This window comes from Urocampus carinirostris, chromosome 1 (genome assembly GCF_059441175.1).
Source record: "Urocampus carinirostris isolate Australia breed hairy pipefish chromosome 1, RoL_Ucar_1.0, whole genome shotgun sequence".
Taxonomy (NCBI): Eukaryota; Metazoa; Chordata; class Actinopteri; order Syngnathiformes; family Syngnathidae; genus Urocampus; species Urocampus carinirostris.
Genome location: NC_142349.1, coordinates 51,794,815 through 51,819,949, shown reverse-complemented (window position 1 = coordinate 51,819,949; position 25,135 = coordinate 51,794,815). Strand labels below are relative to the sequence as shown.

At 37.5% G+C, this 25,135-nt stretch overlaps 1 protein-coding gene across 2 annotated transcripts in view; it reads left to right on the top strand.

The window, feature by feature from the left end:
* hdac5 (histone deacetylase 5) overlaps positions 1-25,135 on the top strand; it is a 77,687-nt gene that overhangs the window by 1,291 nt on the left and 51,261 nt on the right. Inside the window, exon 2 of one of the 2 annotated variants that reach the window (XM_088344709.1) lies at positions 14,674-14,835. In XM_088344709.1, coding sequence (XP_088200835.1) covers positions 14,814-14,835 — 22 coding nt within the window. In that variant the 5' untranslated portion in view covers positions 14,674-14,813. Of the gene's footprint in view, positions 1-14,673; positions 14,836-21,967; positions 22,961-25,135 lie in introns of those variants that run through there. The other variant, XM_088344748.1, reaches the window with a different exon arrangement.

The window sequence follows — 25,135 nt, the reverse complement described above, 5'->3', positions numbered from 1 at the left end:
ATTATTATTATTATTATTATTATTAAAGTTATTCAGGGGTAAAGGGGGCGGATCCTTTTTATCATTTACAGGCTGGCATAGGCTAAAGGGGCAAAACAAAGCCAGCAATTGGCCGAAAAAGATGTGTCAATCATCGGTTGAATCGATCACTATTGGCTAAAGTTTTTCGGAGGTAAAGAGGGCGGATCCTTTTTATCATTTACAGGCTGGCATAGGCTAAAGGGGCAAAACAAAGCCTGCAATTGGCCGAAAAAGATGAATGTGAATAGCATGTTGGGTCGACGGCATAGAGAAAACAGTATTTTACTTTTCTTTACTGTATTTGTAAATATTTTACTCTCCTGGATTTACTACACTCACGGATATAAGAGGACCATGGTTGCACATTATTATTGAACACAACGACTTCGGTGAGCTACTCCAGCTATATATTTTCCCAGCATCGTGTTTCAGAGTGATATCGATGTTTCTGTGATGGGTCTTTTTTTAAATTAAACTCAATTCCAAGTGTTTATTGTCATATGCACAGTAAAGTTGCGAGTGAAAAAGAAAATTGAAACTAAGGAATGGTTGGCATTTCTTGAATCCCAAGACTTTAACCTTCCGAATGATATTTGGAACGATGCATTTGAGTGACATCGTACGGACACCGCATCCGCACGTGTCTACGACACGTCTTTGCTTCTTTGCAAGCTTTCGGAATGTTAAGGGGGTAATAAGTTTGACTGAACTATCTGACTGTTTTGTCGACGTTCCCATTGTAGCGCCTTGTAATCCGGTGCGCCTTGTCTATGGAAGATATAGGACCAAAAACTATTTTTTGGGGGTGCACCCTATAACCCGGTGCGCCCTATAGTGCGGAAAATACGGTATAAAAAAAGTTCAAAAATTAAGTAGCTTGGACGTTCACTGTAGAAGGAAAAAATACATCCAAATATAATTAAGTAAATGGTAAATGGTCTGCATTTATATCGCGCTTTTCAAGTCGATGAAGACCTCCCAAAGCACTTTACAATGTGCTTCACACTTAACCATTCACACACACACTCACACACCAATAGCGGCCATGCAGCCATACAGGGCGCCGACCTGCTTATTTGGGGCATTAGGGATTCAGTGTCTTGCCCAAGGACACTTTGACATATTACATGGAGGAGCCGGGAATCGAACCTGCGATCTCTTGATCCCAAGACCTCTACCTCCTGAGCTAATGCCGTTAAGTAGAATAATACATTTTCTTATTCAAATTATGAATTCATTTTCTGCATTAATTTATTGTTGGTAATATACGGATTAAAGGGATAACCACAAACCTGTCTTTTTTTCATTTTCTCATTTTATACTTCCTTTTTTTCTTAACTTCTTTACACAACATAATAATTCCTAATGTAATGCATCAAAGCAAGTGAGCCGTTTGAGAGCCGGCTCTCATTAATGAGTTGAGCCGAAAAAGCCGGTTCTCTAAAAAGAGACGGACTTCCTTTAACTACATCCAACCGCTCACTTTGTTTGCAACGAAAAAAAACGATACCAAGATAGAGGCTTCCGCGGCGAACTCGTTTGACTTGATTGATTTGCCGTTTTGCGATAGTCGGTGTATACCGGATGGTGCCCATAAATGACAAATTTGCGTTTTTCCGTGCAGATTTTTTTGTACGTCGTACACGTCTTAAAATGCATAATAAATGTACGTTGACAGTTATGTATTCCATACTTGTCAAGCTGAACCAATTGCTCCTCTTATACAAGGATACTACCAATACTACTGCAGAAATACTAAGCTAATACCTCAGAAATAGTTTTAAAAGCCCCACTACGGAAATACTACAAAAATACAAGAATCCTTCAATCTTCGATTCCTGGCCCCTCGAGTTAAATGTCGAAGTTTCCTTGGGCAAGACACTGAACCCCTAATGCCCCCAATAACCAGTTAGGCCTTGCATGGCTGACGCCTTTATAGGTGCGTGATCGTGTGTGATTGTGTAAGTGTAAAGGATTTTGTAAAGTGCTTTGGGAGGTCTTCAGTGACTTAAGCATTATATTAATGCAGACTGTTTACCATTTACAAAAACACTACAGCAAAAATATTACACAAATACTACAGAAATACTGCTGAAATACTGCAAAAATACTCCGGAAATAATACAGTAATCTTACTACGGGTATAGTACAAAATACTACAGAAAACGACAACGGATATACAACTACAGCAATACTACAGAAATATTATAAAAATACTACTGGAATTACAAAAATCATACAACATACTACTGCTGAAATACTACAAGAATAAGAAAAAACTACTACTGCAGAAAAACTACAAGAATACTACAGAAATACAGAAAAAATACTACTACAGAACTACTACAAGAATATGTATATATACATTCATTCTTTTGCATATATGTTTTTATTGTTATTATTATATATTAGGGTTTCAACTAATGATTTTTTTTGATGATCTCATCAGCTGCACCGCTTGATTTTTTTTGATAATCGAATAAGACAATTATTTTTTCGTTTAATCGAATAAAAAAAAATAACTCACATTATTAATTTCCTCTTCTTTATTCAAATATTAAAATAATGTGGAGAGATGAGAAAATAGTGCAAAAAAACAGAATATTCTACAATATAAACAATAAAAAAAATCAGTGTTGGTCAAATAACCAATAAAATACATACACATTTATGTTATACACCTGCAAGTATACACTTTTTGTATAAAGTGCAAAAAAGGCATCTATGCAAATTTTAAAACCCAGGAACATGTATTAACAATCCAAGTGTCTGTCATATAACTTGACAATAAACAAAAATACTTACAAATCAATGGTATACACTTGTAAATGTATATGATAGTCTTTTAAAAAAGTTCAGAAAAATTGGTACTTTTGTTGTTTGAAGGAAATGAGCTTTCGGAACAAGAAATAAATGCAGACGTAAAAACCCAATAACACGATTGTCAACATGAACAAGCAGAAAAGACCCGCTATCACGTTTGCTCAATACAGAAAGGTAAGCATGTCTATGAGGATCATGTTGGGATGCTCTCAGTGATGACAGCTGCTTGCTGTGGCGTGCATGAGGTCTCATCACGAAACTTGTTATTGTTTGCTGTTTTCTATTGATAAGAACGTATAGTATGCATATGACCTCATGTGCAGTCCCTTCTTAAGGTTTCTTCATTTTCCTCATGTTGAGGTTTTTGAGTTTTTCCTTGCCCTCATGTAGGTTCTAGATCAGGGAATGGTGTAATAATAGTCTGTGGTTTGCAATAATCTGTGGTCTGTGCAGCCCTTTGAGAGTCCTTGTGATTCAGGGCTATACAAATAAACATGACTTGACTCGACTATTATTATGGCACAATTTACAAGGACACAATAATCACTCGGACTTTGCCAGACAAGTAAAACCTGATGCTTAATCTTAAACTTATTAAGATCATCGTGTGCAATTTTTTAACTTTTTTGTAAAGTACAAGTAAACACTGCTTAAGATTTTTCTCTTTGGCTCATGTTTATGATAATACTTTATTGTTCAGTGTGTTTGGTACTATTAATTTGTTGTTCCCTTTTGTTAATTAGTGGTTTGTATTGTATTTTTTGTGCCGTGCCCAAATAAATTTCATTCTTTCATTTAACTGAAATAGGAATTAGCTCTCTTACACACACACACACACACACACACACACACACACACACACACACACACACACACACACACACACACACACTCACATCAAGTGAGCGACCAGAGACTAACGTCACGTTTCCTCACTTCATCACTCGAACTTTGCCAGAAAATTAAAACTAGATGCTTATTCTTACCATCATTGTGTGGAAGTTGAGTGTTCATATATGCTCTTTGTTATTATTTGGATTTGGCGTGCTTAATTTTTCGTTGTTTAGGTGGTACTTGGTATAAAAAGGTTTTGTTACGCCTGATGGTCCAAATTTGCTGCTTCTATCAATTTTCTCTACTTGCACCTTTTCTTGTTAATAAGAAAAAAAAACTGGGTCGAAGTGTCGGGTCAAGGGGGCCTGCTTTTAGGGACACTTCACACACATGAGAGCTTAATGCCTTGTAAAAAACATGTACTACATCAGTAGTGCATTTTTGTAACTTGAATTATTATTGATATATGTGACAGGTTGAGAAATCTGACTATTTCGTGACTGTGAAACCAAATTTAGGGTTATTTTCATACATTCAGCAGGGGCTGATTGTACAATAAGAGACTTTAGCGTAGTAGTGCTTGGTACAAAGTATAATAGTTGTCTTAGAAAAGTGAACATGTAGCCATTTTGTAAGTAATATTGCGAATAATTGTTTGTTTTCAAAACACTAATCTATTTATTTCATATTGAATTGGTTTGTTCAGTAACATTTGTCCATCCAGCCATCCATTCTTTTCCACTTCGCGATAAGGTCACCGGGGCAGCAGCAATAGCAGGGAAATGCCGACCTCCCTATCCCCGGCCATGTCGACCAGTTCATCTATTGGGATCCCGAGGCGTTGCACGGCTAGCCTAGAGACATAGTCTCTTTTATGTGTCCTAGTTACATTATTAATGTTAAGAATTGCAACATTTATGCTGGTGCGGCTCTCAGGTAAGGGAGTTTTTACACTTCTGCATGGCACAGACTTTGTTAATTCGTTCATGCCAGAGTTCAACTGGCATCAAATTTTACAAGCTCAAATATGGGTGACAGGTGTAAATTGCAGTTAACAACCTTTAGTATTTTTATATTATTTACATAGACATATTTTTGTCTTATTTCTTATTTTCTTATTATTACTGTAGCTGTATTTAGTAGTATTTCTGTTATAATACTTCCTTAGTAGTATTTTTGTATCATAGTACTATGGTAGTGGTATTTTTGGTTGTATTTCTGCAGAAATGTTTTTGAAAAATGTCCATAGTAGTATATATTATATTATTATTATTATTAATATATTATGTTATATTATTTTTGTAGTATTTCTATAGTAGTATATTTGTCATATTTATTTAATATTTTTATATTATTACTGTAGTTGTATTTTTGTAGCGTTTTAGTATTTCTGTAATAGTATTTTTTTGTATTATAGTATTACTATATGTTATGTGAATTTCCCTCCGGGGATGAAAGATCTATCTATCTATCTATCTATCTATCTATCTATCTATCTATCTATCTATCTATCTATCTATCTATCTATCTATCTATCTATCTATCTATCTATCTATCTATCTATCTATCTATCTATCTATCTATCTATCTATCTATCTATCTATCTATCTATCTATCTATCTATCTATCTATCTATCTATCTATCTATCTATCTATCTATCTATCTATCTATCTATCTATCTATCTATCTATCTATCTATCTATCTATCTATCTATCTATCTATCTATCTATCTATCTATCTATAGTGTCTACTGTAGTAGTTTTTAGTACTATTTTGATAGTATTTTTTTTTTCTTTTTAGATTGAAAGCAGGTCCCTGTTTTTGCTTGCCGCTTGTTTTTTTTTCAGACAGAAAAGTAAACCGCAATTGTCAATTATTTTTGAATGGCACTACTTGCAGAATGGCAATTACAGACCCTCCCCTACTTAAGAACATTTGAGTTACGAACAACAGTAGATACGCACATTTTTTTCGGGATGTCGAAAAAAAATCCAGACATTGCTCTAAGTTAGATTTTGCATTGTGTGCACCTTTATCAGAGTAGAGGACAGTGCTGTAGTGCTTCTTTTCGCCGTGTGGCGCTGTGAGAGGTCACCCAGCATCCACCCCAAAGAAGAAATCTGGCTCCTACTTCCTGGTTTGTGTTTATACACACTGCACTGTATCTCTAGCACGCTAAGAACTTTGACGTTCTTATTGTTTAATATCTCGTGCAGCCATTCAATATGGCTGGTGTAAAGCTTAAAGAAGTCAAGTCATTTTTATTTGTATAGCCCTTAATCACAAAGAGTCTCAAAGGGCTTTACAGGTTATTACACGGACTATTTTCTCAGACTATTATTACACCATCCCCTGATCTGGAACCAACATGAGGGCAAGGAAAAACTCAAAAACCTCAACATGAGGAAAATGAATAAACCTTGAGAAGGGACCGCACATGTGGCATCCCCCTTTCAGGATTACCAGACAGCAAAGGAAGTTGCAATCACAAAATAATACAGAGATGTTGTCCAAGAAAAGTATAGGTTATTCATATGGTATGGAGTAGAAGTGTGTTTTAAGCTTAGATTTAAACATTTCCACTGAGTTTGCAGAACGGATCTCAGGGGGAAGAGCATTCCACAGCACCGGTACCCGCATGGAGAACGCTCAGATGTCATTTCGCCATATTTAACACAGTGCGTCCTATCTGAGAGGTAGGATCTGAACCATGAGAGGACGGTTCCTGAGAGACCAATCCATATTTCCAGCCGTTCTAGTAGGATATTATGGTCCACTGTTTCAAAAGCAGCACTAAGGTCCTGCAGCAGCAAAAGTGATGAAGCGCCAGAGTCCATTGCCTGTAGGAGATCATTGGTTACCTTAATCAGAGCTGTCTCAGTAGAGTGGTTAGCCCTGAATCCTGATTGCATTGATTCAAAAAGATTGTTCTCGGTTACGAAATCATTCAGCTGCTGTGCCACTACTTTTTCAAGTACTTTAGAAAGAAACGGTAGGTTTGACACAGGTCTATAATTATATAAGCTTTCTGGATCAAGGTTGGGTCGTTTCAGTGTAGGTTTAATAACAACGGACTTAAAAGCCGCTGGAACTACACCTGAGGAGAGTGATATGTTTATAATATTTAGAACTTAAGGTCCAAGGACCCCAAAAAGACCTTTAATAAGTGAACCTGGAAATGAAAGTGGAATAAGGAAGCTTAATACTGTTGAGAAAATTGTTGGATCACTTTATTTTGTCCACTTTTTACCACATAGGAGGAAGTCGCCTAACTCTTCCAAAAGTAACTTTCTTTCTTTCTAATCAAGTCGTGATTATTTGTGACGCCCTTTAATCACAAGGAGTCTCAAATGACTTCACAGACTACAGAATGTCAACGCCTAATGTGTAGCTTTGTTTTTCAGTACTATGCTTTATCATTCAGCCTGCTTTGTAACGTTATAGAGCATATTATTTTATTAAACTGTTATTTTTCAATTAAAAAAAAATACAGGTAACTTATACAACCCATAAACATAACCTATAGAAACCTAAAACATGAATTCCATACAAAATATAGCACAGAAGCAACTTACGAACAAATTCAACTTACAAACGATCATTCTTGTTCGTAAGTAGGTCAGCGTCTGTATCGAGAATCATGATATAGATAGAATCTGCATCTTAGTATTGTGATACAATCGAATCGCCACCAAAGAATATTGTCCCACCCCTAGTGGGAAGAGCCACTTATGATGTTGTTGGCTCTGCTACAATATTGCTAGCTGGAAATGTCTATACTGGGAAAAGAGGAGCCTATAGTTTTCTGGGCTGTGTTGATGACTCTCTTTAATGGTCTTAGTCTGCTGCTCTGCTCTCATTATACGACGCTGATGCTCTATGCCAGATCACTCTCCACAGTGGTTCTCTAGAAGGACACCAGCAGATTCTGCTTCAAGCTGTTTATACTCTCAGGAAGTGAAGCCGCTGCAGGGCCTTCCCTATTTCAACTCAGGGGTTTGCAGACCAGGAGAGGTCATCAGAAATGTGCTAGTCCAGGAGTTTTAAGGAACTGACTCGCTTAACACTTTCTCCATTGATACTGAGCGCAGCTGGGTCCGTGGTTGTCATTCTTAAGACGAGTATGACTCCTTTGGATTTTGTGGTATTCGGAATAATTTTTTGAAAACTTCTCTGTCAGTGTCTTTACTTTCTACCTGTATGCCGCCTCATCCTCATCCGACATGAGGCCGATCAAGGTAGTGTCTTCAGTGAACGTTTGTGGGGTGGGTCAGTAAACAGTTCAAGGTGTAGAGGGTGAACAGCAGAGGGCTGAGCACATCCTTGGGGTATCCGATACAAGTGACATGGCAGCTAAGTTTAACAGATTGAAGGCGCTTGGAAAACAAAAACAAAAATCCATCAGCAGATGGATGAGGAGAGCCACAGTTTGGAAAGTTTCTACACAACAACCTAAGGGATGATTTGTGATGTATGTCTAGCTGAAGTCCAGGTTAGCATCCTGACATAGCCCCCTAGTTTTTTGCGATGGCTCGACACAGTTTAACACGTGGCGTTGATTGCATCATCAGTGGAGGCGTTTGCCATGTAGGCTAACTGATAAGGGTCCAGTATGGGGGTAGGGAGCCTGGAACAAGAATATCATGACTACAAGGCTTAAGTGCGACAGGCCTGTGTCATTCAGGCTGACCACTGATGACTTCTTGTGGATGGGATGATGATGGAGGTCATGAGCCACAGGCGCATCAATAATTTTGCTCTTCATCCGCTTGGAAGGACTTTGAATAAAGGAGTTTGCAGCTGTATAATGTACCCCACTCGACATGGCTCCTTCAACGGCCAGAAGTCAGATCTCAGAGGTCAAGGCGCATTAGTTGCATAAGTTTTCCATGGGCTCTGCAATATAAACCTGTTTTTGTTTATACTGTTCACATTGGAAATGCGGGCCTTGACCAACTTGCCATATGGGTGGGGCAAAACTTTGTGCCACGTCAATCTATTGTATTGATTTTTATCCGATTTTTAGTCTAGAGGCCTTGCAATTTCCTAAGGCGCTGCTAATAATTTAAATGCTAAAAACACTCTTCAAACACTACCAATGCTACTGACAACCGAGGAGGGACTCTATAATTAAAGATTTTTTATATTTAAATTTGGAAATGGAAAACCAAAGGTGGAGTTAATCTTCCAAAGCTGGTAGAAATAAGCTTTTGAACACCACACGATATGCTGACGTCATATATTATGTTGTTGCTCATTCAATGTTTGCCTTTGGTTCGTTCGACAGCAATAATGGCAGATGATTCTTATAGCCCCCGAGGCAAGCTGTTGGTTTGATTTCAAATTTTTCCTTTCTCTCGTGCAAGCCTCTACAGGCTTGTTTAGGGAAGAAGTGCTTGGGTGAAGCGTCACCACACCAGCCAGCTCTTTGATTGCTTGACAGCATTTACAGCATTCTCCTGTATTTGAGGAGCCAGGTCTTACTAGGGGGATGCTGGTGTAAAGATGATTATGAGTGTGAGAAATCTATTTTTGATTATTCCATGGCAACCGTTGGGAACATGTTCTATCAGGGTACAAGTCATACGACTTAGTTGTTAACTTTTTTGTATTCTTCTTGATACGCATGCCTGTAAAGTGTAGATGTAGACCTTGGGTTAAGTTAGCTGGCACAATAGTCTAGTTACTTTTTTTGGCTGAAAAGTGTTGATTTTAGTGGCTCAAAAATACACATGCTTTACACTCTTTTAGCCTCAATTCTATTTTTTTTTCTGTCATTCTCTTTCCAAACTTTTCAATTATGTTGGTACAGGCACAACACTAGATGCTGGGGGAGCCACACAGTTGGCAGAATTCTAGACCATGGGTTGCCAATGTGGTTCCTGCAGGCACTAGGGTGCCCCCTAAGGACAGCTGAGCTGCCCGTAGACATGTTTTGATAATTGCTCACCAGTGCTGGGTCATTGTGATTTTCTAGTATTTCTTTGTGGTTAAGTGAGTCTATTTAACTGTACTTCTAATTATTAACGTGGTAATAACATAGTAACAACGCAGTAATACCATTATAAATTCTTATTTAAGAAATGCATATCAAACGGGTTTCCCATAGCACAAATTATTAACAAAAAGTAGCTTAATTTAAAAAAGGATAGGGACCCCTGGTCTGGACAATCAAGTAGATGTATTTGGTTTTGTCATCTGGATTGGATTGTAGGGCTTCATGTTATCATCAAAAAGGCGATTCAATCTGATTGTGCGCATTAGATAAATTATCCAGTTCATTGAGACGAGGTGCAGGTAGCAGATGTTCAATTAAGCAACATAAGATCAGTTCTTATATCATTTTCCATATTCAGTTTTTTTGGGTAATTTTTAAAATAATATTTACAGGGTTTCCACGGTCATTTCATGTCAGTTCAAAATTATTTGTATAGCCCTAAATCACAGCGTCTCAAAGGGCTACACAAGCCCACAGTTAACATCCACCAATCTTAAACCTACATAAAAACTAAAGGTCCTTGAGTGTGACTTAAAAGAGTTAAATAACAATGGCCAGATGATTTTGTCCTATTTAGACTAGAGCACGAATTCAGCAGTTGCCATACTCGCAAAATGATAACATGCACCCTTAATATGTGTAGCACAGATTAGTTGGGGATAACCTGGATCATTTTTGTGGGCATGCATATTGGGATGGCCACATTTGTCAAAACGTTACAGTTAGGAAACCCCAGAATATTGTCTGTAAGGATGCACTAATGCAGTTTCAGACTCATTCCCATTAAACAATTCTATGGAAATGTTGTAAAAAATATTTACAACACACTCTGATAAGAAGGTGCCTGGTATTGTCTTAATTTTGGATAGAATGGAGTTATAATTGAAATAATGTTATTATAACAAATATATATCCAGACGCTGTCCTACTTACGAACAAGATATGTTTGGAAGATGAGCTTCAATAGTTAGGCGACTTCCTCTTCTGTGGTAAAAAGTGGCCGAAAAAAACGATCCCACCATTTTCTCAACAGCATCAAGCGTCATATTCCACTTTCATTTCAAATGAAATGGCTCGCCTTTTCTTAACACTTTACATCAACCATATTGAATGGATGCACAAGATATTAAACAATAAAAATGTCAAAATTCTTAGTGCGATGGAGATTCAGTATAGAATGTTTACACACAAACTAGGAAGAGGAAGCGGATTTCTTCTTCTGGGTGTATGCTGGGTCACCTCTTACAGCACCACCACACGCCGGTAGTGGCAGTGCATACAGTACTAAATCTAACTAACAGCAATGTCTGGATTTGTGTTGACATTCCGAAAAAATGTTATTATCTACCGTTTTTTGTAAGTCGAATGGTCATAAGGAGTGGAGCGTCTGTACACAGTAATTGTGACTAGTCCACGCAGGGATTTCTCTGACAGGGCCACTGAGTTTTTGGAAAAAAAAGGCTACAATCTGTTTACCAGTAATATCACTAAGCGAGTCGGGACGGTTGCAGAAAAGTCCATTTTGCAGTAGTATATTGTTCTATTATAGTCATTTATGTGTTCAAAAATGTCTACTAAGTATACTTTCATTCTCATTTAACTGTATCTTAAACATAGTTTGCATTTGCGATGGGTTTTTAGATTTATGTTTTTAGGTACAGCTGCTCTTAGATGATGTGGCAGATGTAAACTACTAAAGGTCCTGATACTGAACAGAAGAACTCAATCAGCACACTTGATGGATGTCGGCTCATTTCAGTTATCAATGAGGAAGGAAATAGCAGCTTAAGATTTCTTCCAAGGGCAGCACGGCGGCGCAGTGGTTAGCGCTTGTGCGGCACAGTTCATGTCATGGGAACCTGTCGTGGGTTCAAATCCAGCTCCAGACTTCCTGTGCGGAGTTTGTATGTTCTCCCCGTGCTTGCGTGGGTTTCCTCCGGGCACTCCGGTTTCCTCCCACGTTCCAAAAACATGCATTTCAGGTGAATTGGCTGGTCCAAATTGTCCCTAGGTGTGAATGAGCGAATGAGTTGTCTGTCCCTGTGTGCCCTGCGATTGGCTGGCAACCAGTTCAGGGTGTCCCCTGCCCACTGCCCGATGATTGCTGGGATGGGCTACAGCACTACCGCGACCCTACTGAGGATAAGCGGTGCAGCTGATGAGATGAGATGAGATGAGATTTCTTCCAAATCACATTTCGGGTCTTACTTGTGACATGCAACCTACCCACTCAGACTAACATAAGTTTTTTTTGTTTTTGAGACAATTCCTCAAGGTCGTTATTGGGTAAAGGTTTCCTTTGTCAGACGCTAATGGCCTTCTCTAAGTGTTGTAGTTGCTGTCACCACTGTATATCCAGTAGGTGGCACCAAACTACTAAGTACTGTACCGCAAAGGATGTGTATTTTATTTGGGACATTTTGAGGTCAGCCGCCTAACTATAAGTTCTAAATAAAATAACAGTATAATACAAAGGAAAATTTAGTAGGAGACAAGTGCTTTTGTGTTTGTTTTAACAGCAACACGTTTGCTCCCTCCACACGCAGGCACCCACGTGCGCACACAGTCGCACGCACACGCATACTCACACGCAGGACAATCCCCCTCCCGCATGCACTCATACACGCTACATACAAAAATGAAGGGGAAAAACAATTAAAGCATTGTGTTCCTTAGCAAAATGTTAAGCGAGAAACCAAATATTTCCGCCGATTTCTACATAGGTTTCAAAATAGTCATTTCTTGGCAGTCACACTGATCACACACTTAAGATTCTTGGGGAAATGAACAAAATCAAGCGAATAACTTCATTCCCTTTTTAAATTGGTCACGTATGGAAGAAAGCAGATAATAGTTTTAATTAATTTTTTTCCACTTTTACGAAATAATTATAGAATACACAATTAATATAAGGTACATATAGTCTAAGAAAAACAAGATCAATCTACTTTGAAAATTATATAAATGAGAGCTTTACGACATTTTCCCCAATTCTAATTTTTTCAGTGTTAGTGTACTCAGCATTATTATGTGTTTTGGGTGCAAAAAGTGACACATAATGCACTTGTTTAATCATTGTTTGATTGCAACAATAGACCTGTGTTGCTTGGTGGCATGTCACAGAGCCTTGGTAGAAGTACATTGACAGTAGCTTGACTAGTGAGGTTCTGACTGCATGAAACATTGAGGAATTTTGTTTGCAATCTGCTTCCACATTTATGCTTAATAGCAACGTTGCCCAAATGCAATTTCGATGTACAAATTGGCTGGTCTCCCATGTGGAACACTCTGGAAATATAGTTTACGGATGTAACCAATTGAAAATGTCGCTTTAGCAATACCATCTATAAAAACAGAGGAGAGGAGAGGAGGAGTACTCCTGGCCTCACATCAAAATCATGTTCCCCCAAAATGGGTGCATAACATCATCTACAATATGCAATGTCTCTTTTGTTTGAGTTCATGGGCTAGCTACTTGTTCTGCTTGCAGAGCCTGTCAAGATAAGTAACGGGGCTTAACATGTGCTACCTGGTGTTACATTTGCCTAATTCATTTAGTTCATTTATACTATTTCTTTTTTATTGCTTATTAAAGCGCTTGAATTTATGTTAATTATTTGAATGTACTTTTAAATTAAATGCATTTTTGTTGATTGGATAGATTTCAATAATTTGATGATCTGATTGGTTGTTTTTAAAAAAATCAATAATATGAGCAAAGAGCTCAGAATGTTGCACTATTCTGACATTCATTGGAGTCCGATTTAATTGAGGAATTTCTTTTCAATGTAGCGAGCTGCTAAACGGTACTGGCTGCTACCCTTCTGAGTTTGTTTTGATTCGGAGACGTTGATTGTGCATGCCCAAAATGTCTCTTTGACTGACGGCATACTCCAGCCTATCACAGTTGTGCACACAGACAGTCACACCCGTCCAGCACAGAACACTTTCCCTAATCTAATGTAAATAGCACGGTTTGTGTATTATATGTGTTTGGCTCTTAAATGCAATAGCATACAAATCACAGCACAATGCCATTTTGAAAATTTTTATGTTTTTACAACCCTTGTGAAATTTGAACTTCCAAGTGTTTTTTTACTCAATGCTTTCAAAAATCAAAAATCATAAAAAATGTACATACTATGTACCTGCATGTCACGAGGGTTAACTCAACACAAGGTGCATATTATTAAGTATGTTTTATATAATTTGTAAATTGGGAATGTTTATCATATTCAAAGATTTGACCCCCAAAATGAATTCTTTAACCAAATTTTGAAAAATTAGTTTACACGTTAAATATTTTTGCACAATGTTTTTTATTTATCCAAAACTTCAATATTTGAAGAAAAGGAAATTAAAAATGTGTTTTTTAATAATCCGATTCATCGATTAATTGCAAAAATATTTGATACATCAATTATTAAAATAATCGTTAGTTGCAGCCCTCGTAGACACTCAAAATAAAAGGGTGAGACATCAATGGATTTTTAACTTGCAAGGAGGATAGAAACTTGCAGATGAGAAGGTTCTAACTTGTCTGAGGGTCTTACCCTTATAACTTTTTTTTTGTTTTTAAATCTCATAGGTTACAAATGCAGATCCACCCTAAAGGGTTTGGAATTTAAAGAGCAAGATTGGCCGTTACTGACAACGATGTCAAAACAACAAACAACACTGCGCAATAATACGTATCAAAATCTAATGTCTTAGCAAGTATCCAGTCCCCTAAATATTACCGCTATCGGACAGTGATTTCTAGTATTTATATTTGTTCGGACAAGTATGATTTCAAATTTTCCATTGTTGATATTTGTCCATCACATGTTTTTTATTTTATTATTATTATTTTTTTTAAAGGTGGTATCATATTGTCCAAAAAGTAGGTTAATTTAGTTCATCTTATCCAATAATCAGTAACTTTTTTTTTTTACCTGGAAGTGTAAATAAAGATTTAATTTAGCCACATTTGATATTTTTTTCTTTTTTTTACAGGGGAATTTGAGCACAGGCAGACATTTAGATTCATCTTTTATTTGTGCATCCATCATTAATCCTGCGACACATGTCTGACCCTCTTTAATACAAGCACTCAAACCTGAAGCAGCAGGTAGCGAAGGCCAAAGTCAGCCTCTATGAACTCATCACACACCTCCGGTAAGTTTCACCAATAGATCAGCTGCGAATGTCTATATAATCATTGTGTTTGAGATTTGGCTTGGTTGTTGTTGCTTTATACAAACAGATTTGGCCTCATAGGAATTATAATAAACATGCTCATATACAACTGGATATCATCAGACGGGCCAGTGCAGCGTCTGCTTCCATGCGGACCCTGTACCGTTCCGTCGTGGTGAAAAGGGAGCTGAACAGAAAGGCAAAGCTCTCGATTTACCGGTCGATCTACGTTTCTAACCTCACCTATGGTCATGAACTGTGGGTTATGACCAAAAAAAATCACGATCCCGGATACAAGTGGCTGAAACGAGTTTCTTCCGCAGGGTGGCTGGGCTCTCCTTTAGAGATAAGGTGAGAAGCTCAATCATTTGGAAGGGACTTTTTGTAGAGCCACTGCTCCTCCGCATTGACAGGAGCTAGTTGACGTGGCTCGGGCATCTGATAAGGATGCCTCCTGGACACCTCCCTTGAGAGGTGTTCCGGGCATGTCCCACCGGCATGAGGCCCCGGGACGACCAAGGACACGCTGGAAAGATTATGTCTCTAGGCTGGCCTGGAAACGCCTCGGGATCCCCTCTGATGAGCTGGAATAAGTTCCTGGGAATAGGGAGGTTTGGGCTTCCCTGTTGAGGCTGCTGCCTCTGCGACACTACCCCAGATAAACAGAAGAAAATGGATGGATGGATGGATGTTCATATACTTGAATGTTGCTGTGGCTCCCTGACTGGTGTCTCTTACCGATGTCTCTTACCGATTTCTCTGTGATTGGGAACAATACTTTTGCACCTGTAAAATGTTTTACCTATTTACAGGTCATTAAAACATAAAGTAAAAATGAGAGTGGGACCTGGAAACACTTAAATTGTCCTGGAATTATAAATTACTCTCAGCTCTGCAGGTCAACAGTGACAAGTTTAAAAGATTTTATAAATTATTTTGTTTGGCCTATTCACTTACAGACTAAGAGCTGTTTTTTTCAATGTAAATGCAAGTAGGCAGCGTCTTTTTCCATATTTTTAAATTTAAGGAGCACAGTGTTCTTGATCTATGATTGTTTCCCATAAACATCATCATTGTTGTGTTATAATTGTGCTGGGAGGCGAGAATATTGTCAGCCATTCTTTTGTCCTCAAAGATATAAATAAACGCATGGCTGCACATATTAAAATCGTTTGTCATTTACAATGCATAGGTTGAGCTGAGAAAAAGGAGAACGTTTTATATTGACTTTCAATCAAAAATTAGGGGTGCGCGTTATACCCGAACAAATGCGGTATAAGTGGTTCTTACCTAGAGGAAATTCACTTAATACGAGTGGTTATGGAACAGAGTAACCAAAAAATCAAGGGAATACTTAACATCTTTGTTCGAAAGTAATAAATTTTGTTGTCAGATACAACATGGAAATATATAGCTAGAGCCGGTGGCTGGAGCGTGCCTTGAATTGGTACTGTTTTTCCCCTAAGTGTTTTTAATTTGTAAATACTGTAGAATGAAAGTTTAAAAACAAAACAAAACAAAAAAACAGATTTTATTGTATATTTTTTCAATTACGTTTGTATGTAATATGAACATGTTGTCAGAAAATAGATTCCGTTCCTCTCCTTTACTAAAATTCTCTCTGTATTCCCTTCCTGAAATGTATTCAAAAAGTGCCAAACATGGACCAAAAACTTTTTTAATGTAAAACTTTATCAAATGCTAAAATGCAATTTTCCTAAATAGTTTTCCCCCTTTGAAGTAAAAACACAATTTAGATTTTTAGAATTAATGCTTTGAAAGTGTTCATCAAGTCCTAACAAAACATTTTGTATCCATCAACATTTTTGAAACATTACAATTAATCTTTACATTATCTTACTCCATTATTTATATTTTGCATTGACAAATATGCTTGATGGTTTCTGTATTTCTAGACATTTTTTAATATCCATGCTGCAACACTGTAGTGTTTGATTGTATTTTTACAAATACAAATGTTAAAGCTACACTCCACAATAGTTTATATACCTATTAGCTATTTTTTTAATGCACATACATTTGTGTCTGAAAAAAAATAAGATCTGATGATGTTTATGTAAAAGGAGCTGCTACCTAGTGTTACATGCAGTAGGGGTGGGCCATACCTCCTTCTTGAATTGGTTTATATTTACGATAAGAACAGCACGAAGATTTTAGGCACTAAAATGTTTTATTTGTTATTGGATAACTACCATTTTGGCCCTTTCTATCCTGCCTGGCAGGCAGGGTCCAGCAGCAAGTCATGTAGGAAGAGCTGCTAAAAGTATGCCTGTCGGTCACACAAACGGGGTTGAACTAAGTGTATTCAAGGGAGCTGGTTGAGAGCGAGAAGCGTTGTGCTATCTACATATAGAAGCGGCACTTTCAGGAAATTGTTGGAGGGTTGAAGTATATCGATTCCAGTACAATAGTATCGATCTGATCCAAGAACTTGCTTACTTGTTTGGTATTGGTAATAACGATATTTGGATCAATCCGCCAAACCCTTAATATGCGTATCTGACGGTTTATGACTACTATTGACAATTAGTTGATTGGCATCGGGATGTGTTTTCTTGGTTGATTCTGGCAATTATAATCCAAATTTTTGAGTAAAATGATTGTATAAAACTGCACTGTCATTTTGGATGCTTATGTGGATGTTTGATGTCAGACTCGTGCAATATGAACTATGCAGAGTCACCACGGCACCTTGGTTGCTCCACGAGTGAGAGATGTCAGTTCTCACACTGACTGTAATTTGGTTGTCATGGGTACCACTATAGCACATGTACGCTTGCACGGACACATTTACATTCACCAAAATATACAAAGACACAGTGCGACTCCAGTGGTTGATGCGCCTCAAATAGAAACGCAGAGATGAGTCATCCACAGAACGACTGCAGTACACACACCTTCAGTAGAAATGTTTAGTATGTGAGACCATTACGTTTCAATATATGTAGCTTTCTCTGACATTTGTGTAACCATCTCAATTATGTGTGGTTTCTTGCAAAGGTCAATCATTTATTTTGCATATTGTTGCAGCGAGGCACCCTTTTTTTAAGCATCCAAATTTTGTCTTTGCATTCTGCCTGTGAGTCATAATGAGGTGTATGCAAGTCTGCCCGTGGACATACAGAGCTGTTTACACAGGAGGTGACGACGAGGAAGGTGAAGAGGAGGTGGAATGATGGTGACGCATTTATGAAAATGTTTTAATGAGATTATCTTTCCTGGAAAAGAACCAATTGTTAGAGAAGCCTAACCTAAAATAAAAGACTGCTAAGGATTGCTTAGTATTATAATTTTCATCCAAATTCTTTCCAATTCTGGCAAACTCTAGATTTTTAGGTGTGCCTGTAGTCCAGACAATACGGTAATTGAGCATGATGATGATGATGATTATAATGATGTTAATAATAACATATAGTTTTGAGTTATCTCTTTTCCTAGAGGGGTGTGCAAAAAAATCGTAGAGCAACTGTCATTTATTCCTTATGAAAATAGAGTAGATTCATCCTTGTAAGAAAAAGAATATGTACGACATATTGAAAGTCCCCGTAATTGTGGCCTGTTTTGTACAAAATAAATATGAACATTTCACATACATTTTTTTTGAATGAAGTAAATATTTAATAGAAGTAATTGAGAATTAATCCAGAAACACAAGTTTTAAAAATGACTGATTTATAGAGGGTTGTGACTGATTTGGAAACATACTGATTACTGGATAACCTATGTTAACCTCTAGGTCATGCTCACCAAATTACAAAATCATGTCAAGCATCTGTATTATGCTGTGGACCAAAGAAAATGAAATTGTATATACTACTGTTTCTATTCCATACAATTTGTTTAATACAAAATTATTGGTCTTTTCACACATGTAAGGCACACATATAAATAACTATATATATTTTTTAAATGAAAACAATTAATACAAATTTTATATACTTAAAACTTTGTTAAGACGGAATACATTTATTTTTTTATTTCAAAATGTAATCATAAAAATGCATGACATGTGGTAGTGGCCCTTTGAGATTAGAATATAGTGGATGTCAGAGCTTTCAAACCACATAGTGTAATATCTTCGTGAAATTCAATTCTCTGAAAATTTCTTTCAACCAATACAAAACTAACCCTCATACTGGACAATCAAGAACTTTGACCTCATTTTAATCATTGCTGGCTTTAAATCTTTCTACAGGTAATTTATTGGAAAAGGGCAAAAATGTGGTTTAACTGCTTCAATTTTACATAAAAATCAGTCATTGTTTTCATTGTATATGTAATACTGTAATCGCTGAATTACAATAAAGTGGAGATAATAGGTTTTTATCAACATGGTGGGTTGTATTTATTGTCGATGTATTTTCATTTATTGATGCATGGGGAATTTTGATGGATGCCGAGAGTTTGGAGAGCTTTAATTTAGGGCTGCAACTAACGATTAATTTTGTAATCGATGATTTGGTCGATTATTTTTTTCTATTAAACGATGAATCCGATATCTAATTTCCCTCCTATTTATTCAAATATTGAAGTTTTGGACGGATAGAAAACAAAATATTCTATGATATAAATCAATAAAAAAACATAAGTGTTAGTCAATTAACTTGAAAATAAAACAAAAATCCATAGAAATGTATGCTATACGCCTGCAAATATGTAAGATACTCTTTTCCTACCATCCACGGATCATATTAAATTTGGACTTATCATACAAAACAAAAAAAGAAAAGCAATTGGGGGTTAAATTTTAGAATATGATAAACATTGCCAATATTAAAAGGATTAATGCTCAAGAATTTGTCACTTTGGTGGGTGTTCAACATCTCATTGGTAAAATGGCGGCGCCCTCTGTGTTGGCTGCGGCTGCATCGGCTCGCTACAACGGGTCAGGTGTATCGACATTTCGTTCTGTGTACATTGTTACAAAGAATGACAATACAAGGGAAATTATTATTATTATTATTATTTTAACTAAATGCTTAACTTTATGTATTTTATACTTATTTTCTAAAATTGTTTTTCTCTGTATTTCTGCCTGTTCCCTTGAAAATTGTTTACTTTGTTTCAAGATGAAACAGACAAACACTCCAAAGTTGAAACTTTCATGTCAATTTTGTTTGTAAATAATGCAATGTTCAAAATGTAGTACTGTATATAAAAATCCAACAGATTTTTTTTTTTTTTTTTTTAAATAAAAACTGTCTTGGCAACCTCTGTTGGACCAAAGCGGTACTGCAATTCCCAGCATCACACGAAGTGGTGTGCACTCTAATTTGCATTGATATAACATGCTCGGTGGCTCATAAATCATGTGATACAATGAATCGATGATCTAATTTGTTGCCAACTCTTTAAATCATCAATTTTAATCGATTTTGTCAATTTGTTGTGGCAGCACTAATTTCAGTCCGGTTCCGAAGACTGACAGAACCAAGCGCCTTGGCTATGTGCGTGTACAGCAAAAGTCTTGGCTATTTGCGGTTTACTCGTCAAGATGATGATTTCCCTCAAATATTTCACATTTTGACAAAATCTGCCGTGAGTAACACATCTGCAAAGCACTCAGTCCAATTTAATTGGGTGGCAGCTAGGAACGGGAAAAGCTATACACACCGTGCTACCACTCTTTTTTTCTCCCTTGCCAAGTGACGTTTGCACCCAAAGTAAATACGTTGGTATTCTTGTATGAAGTATTTTGTGACATTTTAACAATATAACTTTGCTTGCACATTGTTTTGACACAGTTAGGACTAAAATGATGGTCAAAATTATCCTCAACACTCTTAAGTAACTGCTGAAGGGAGACAAATGTTATGTGTTATATTTATATAGATATGGGACACCCGTTCTGGCATTTTGATAACTTCATAGATTTGATCAAATCATCAAAACGTCACACAATGAAATAAAATGTGCTGAAGAATTTGCTTTTGTCTGGAGAGCGGGTTTGGCAGTTTTGTTGAATTTTGTCTTCAAATTTTTGGTATGGGTCCCCCCCAAAAAAACAAATTAAAAATATTTGCTTTTATGGCTCCTTCGGTCATTAAGGTTCTCGACCCCTGGTGTAGAGCGAGATCTGTTTAAATGAAAACATTGGTTATAAAGTGTAATTCAGCTCACAATCGATGCATGTTTAAAACAAATGATGATGAACGAAGAGGCTGATGATTACATTTTGTCTGGGCTTAAAATAATAACAGGTTGACTTTGATGGACAGGTTGCGTGGCAACCACAGTGACGGACTGGCAACATTTACTGTCACACCCACCTCTACTAAATCGGTTGTCGCATTCACTCCCTGTTTTGGGTCGACAGGTACATTGTGGAAAGTGTGGTGCAGAATCATGACATTGGTGTGCTTCCCTATCCCCCTCACCCCCACGAGCTAAAGGCTTATCGCTCTCTTCCTCTTGCTATGAGGCTCACTCATTTCCTCTCTCTGCCCCCCTGCCTCTCCCCGCTCTCTGTTTGTCTATTTTTATCTTAAACTCCTCCTCTTCGGCAGGCTATTTTCATCTACAGTCCCTACATCAACCACCCCCCACACCCCCAACTCCCATGTTAGAGCCTCTTCTCCTGTCTTCATCAGATGAAAGCTGCGGGAAATACTCAAACAATGGTGTCCCTTTTTCTCGTTAAAGGGCAAAATCTGCTCGAGACTTTGTTTATCCATCTTAACAATCCCCTCCTCTCAGTTATCTACTTTCTGCCTTCGCCCTGACTTCTTTTATTCAACACCTCAGAGAGTGTCACCCGGCGACTTTCGTATGCACAAACACAGAGACTGTGCGACAGTGAATATTAGGTCTCTGGTCGTCACTGAAATCGAGTGGGTGCATGAAGGTTGACGCTGCTGCAGCCGTCCCTTTAAAAAAAAAAAGTCATATATGGCATGAGAGGATAGGATCCTCGGATGTTCATTTATCTGGAAGAATCGTATCACCACTCTTCTTGTGTCTCCACAAATTTTCTTGTTTTTCTTTTTCTTTTCATGTCATTGGCTTCCTCACCCACCCCCTTGCTTGCCTTTCCCTCTCTCTATCGTTCTCTCGGCTCTTGGTTCTAATTTTGGAAGCATGGAACCTCGGGGAGTGCTCTCCCAAAGCTATTTATGTCCTCGCCTTTCCTTATCTTCCAACTCTCCTCCTCTCTCTCTCATCAGACAAGAGGAGACGAGCAGGATGATCCTTTGATACAGGGGAATTCAGCGTCTCCTTGTATCTGTTTTGGTGCGCTGTTATTAGCTGTGGGAAGTAGCGAAGAAGCAGCTGCAGCTCTCATCCTGGTGCAAACCAACTGAAGACATGGAGCCGATCAGTTTCTTCATTTCACAGCTTATGGACATTTTTAACTCTCCAGAAGTGTGGCGGTAGAGATTTCTTTACAGTCTTGTTTTATTTTTCCACTTTGTTCAATTGAGGCTTGGATTTCATGGACCAGAGGGGGGACACATTTTGATTTGAAAGTGTCATATAAAGTATTATTCATAATAACATGTTTGGTAAATTACTTTGCATGGATCTGGAATCTTGAGGATATAAAGGTGTACGCTGTTCCCTGGAATTTGTTTCAATTTGTCATCTTCCAATTCAATGAGGACTTTTTGGGATGCTCTTTCTCAGAAGATCTTTTGAATGAATATTATTTTCAGGACGAAACCAGAATGAAGGAGTCGGACGCCACCTAAGATTTAACAACTTTTAAAAAATAACACAATATTGTTAATGGATTTTTCAATTGAATTTTCCAGTTCAATTTTGGAGTAAGGAATATTAGTTTGATAAGACGTTTTCAACCTAAAAGCGAGTAAGCGATTACTCATATCCTCCCAAAATGAGTAACTTGTACTTTTTGTATACATGGCAGTATCATTGAAAAGGGACTGACTCGTTCTTGTGCGCAAATAGCACTTCTCCTCGTTTGGCATGCTGTTGCATCCCACCGTGTCAGGATTGTGCACCATGTTGCAGACCATTTATGAGACGGAGTCCTGTTTTTCTTCCTCAAGCACAGACAGCCAACAGCCTCTGGAGCTCCTGAGTAGCAGCAGGGGCTCCACCACCACAGCCATGCCCACAGCCGGTGAGTCATCTCAGGGAATGGAGCATGGAATGTTAGGGGTATGCCCGAAGTTTTTTTTTGTTTTTTGTTTTTTTTTTAGCCCAAATGCTTTCGTTGATATATGTACATCTGGATTATATAAAAAGGGTGGCTGTTGTTATGGATTGCTTTTCAGTTTATGCTGAATCCCTGGATGCTCAAATTTGTTTGGTGGGCTCACGGAGCATGTTTGAAGGTTTTCTAGATATCGTTCTCTTGCTCTTTAAAAACCCTGTTTTGTATAACCATTGTTTTGGAATGTTGTTAATTTTGAACATAATTTAAAGTATTATCTTAAATTGTACATTGTATTCAAATAACTTATGTGTTTGTTGTTGTTTTGGGGACCAAAAAAAGGCAGAATAACTGTAGATTAATTTAATTGTCCATTAAATGTCTGCTTAATAATTGTTCCTGATCAATCATCTCTCTTTTACTTTAAATTTATTGGCTTGGTATATCTATAGGCACAGGAGGAAAAAGATTCAGGGTTATATAAGACTGGCATCCAACGAAAGTGCTGTGAGATGACCATGTCAAGAGTTGACTTTGTCAACTGTCTACAATATTTGGAGTACCGTAAATGTACATTCTCAAATTCCTTGTTTTCCTATTGATTAAATGCACTGATTAATCATTCATTCATCCATTTTCTGCATCGCCAGGGTTGTGGGGCAGATAAATGGATGATTAAACATTCTAAATAAAATGGGTTTCTAGCAATATTGAATCCAACATTCATATTTAAAATCTCATCTGGTATACACATCAATATCAATTCAGAGTATTCCTCAAATACTTAGAAATAATATCTTCATATCTCCTACTTGGGTGGCACAGTGGCTGAATGGTTAGCCTGTCCTCTTTTTATAGTTCCGCTTTCCCATGTTCAATTCCAACTCCAATTCCAATCGGCTTTTCTGCATAGTTTTCATGGTCTTCCCATTCCTGGATGGGTTTTCTCTAGGCTCTCTAGTGTTCTACCCCATTCCAAAATCATGCATAGCAGATAAATTACCAAGTCCAAATTGTCTTTTTGTATGAATGCTTGTGTGCATGGTAATCTCTCTGTGTGCCCAGTGATTAGCTAGCAACCAATCTAGGGTGTCCCTTACCCACTTCCTGACGTTATGTGGATTTTTTTAACAACATAAATATATTGTGGCCAAGCCAGGACAGAGTTCCAGGTTATAGCTTTGCTCCCATTGGACAGGTTTTTTTTGTCCATCCTCCAAACTTTACTGTCATTCTTTGCATCATTAACATGTCTGTTTTATGTGTTTTTATAAACGGCAAACACCCAGAACCCCGCAGTTTCGACAGCTAGCTAGGAAACCAACTGCACGGGGCAATTGCACCAACCGCTAATGCAAACATCAAGTTGTACTCGTTTGGGGAGGTGTGATTAATGCCTGGGCATTAATGTGCATCGGAGTCTGTGTTAAGTCAAGTCCCCTTGGCAGGTCAATCATCGTATTGCACTTCACGTTTGGATGCAGTTTCAATGTATGGCACACATACTAATTTTGTCTGAAAATTCCACAAAGTTAGCAGATGCATTCATCTTGCTATTGTTTGAATTAAAAATAGCTAATAATAGAAGAGTATTAATCATTTGTAATCATATTTTTACATCTCAGTATTTTAAAAATCCCCATTGTAATTGTGTTTGTATATAAATACTGTCCACAATGCCTTAACCCTACCATTTAGAATTTTTAGAGTTTTGTTTGAAATGAAACTGACTGCTCTTTGACTGCTGCATAAAAAGGATCTACCAGTGATAGATGATTTTGAGCATTTTGACCTATGTTTCAAAGCCTTCAGAATTTTTGGGGGGCTGTTTAAATAGACACATGATTAGGTAAAAGATTGGTACTTTGTGCTAACCACTGCACTACAGAAAAACATTTGCCTAACACATGAAAGGACCCCTGTTCAAGACCAGGTGGAAACATGTGTTGGCCTAGAGAGGGATGGGTGCCACCAGGCATTACTTGGCCAAGTCAAACTACAGGAAATGGTGCCCCAACGACCTTAGTGGTTAAACGATCCAACCAACCAACCAACTTTGTCTTTCACTAGAAAAAAGATATTTTGTTTCTTACTTTTTCTGTTTGGTTTTTTTTCAGTGCTGCCTTACAAAATATGTTGGTT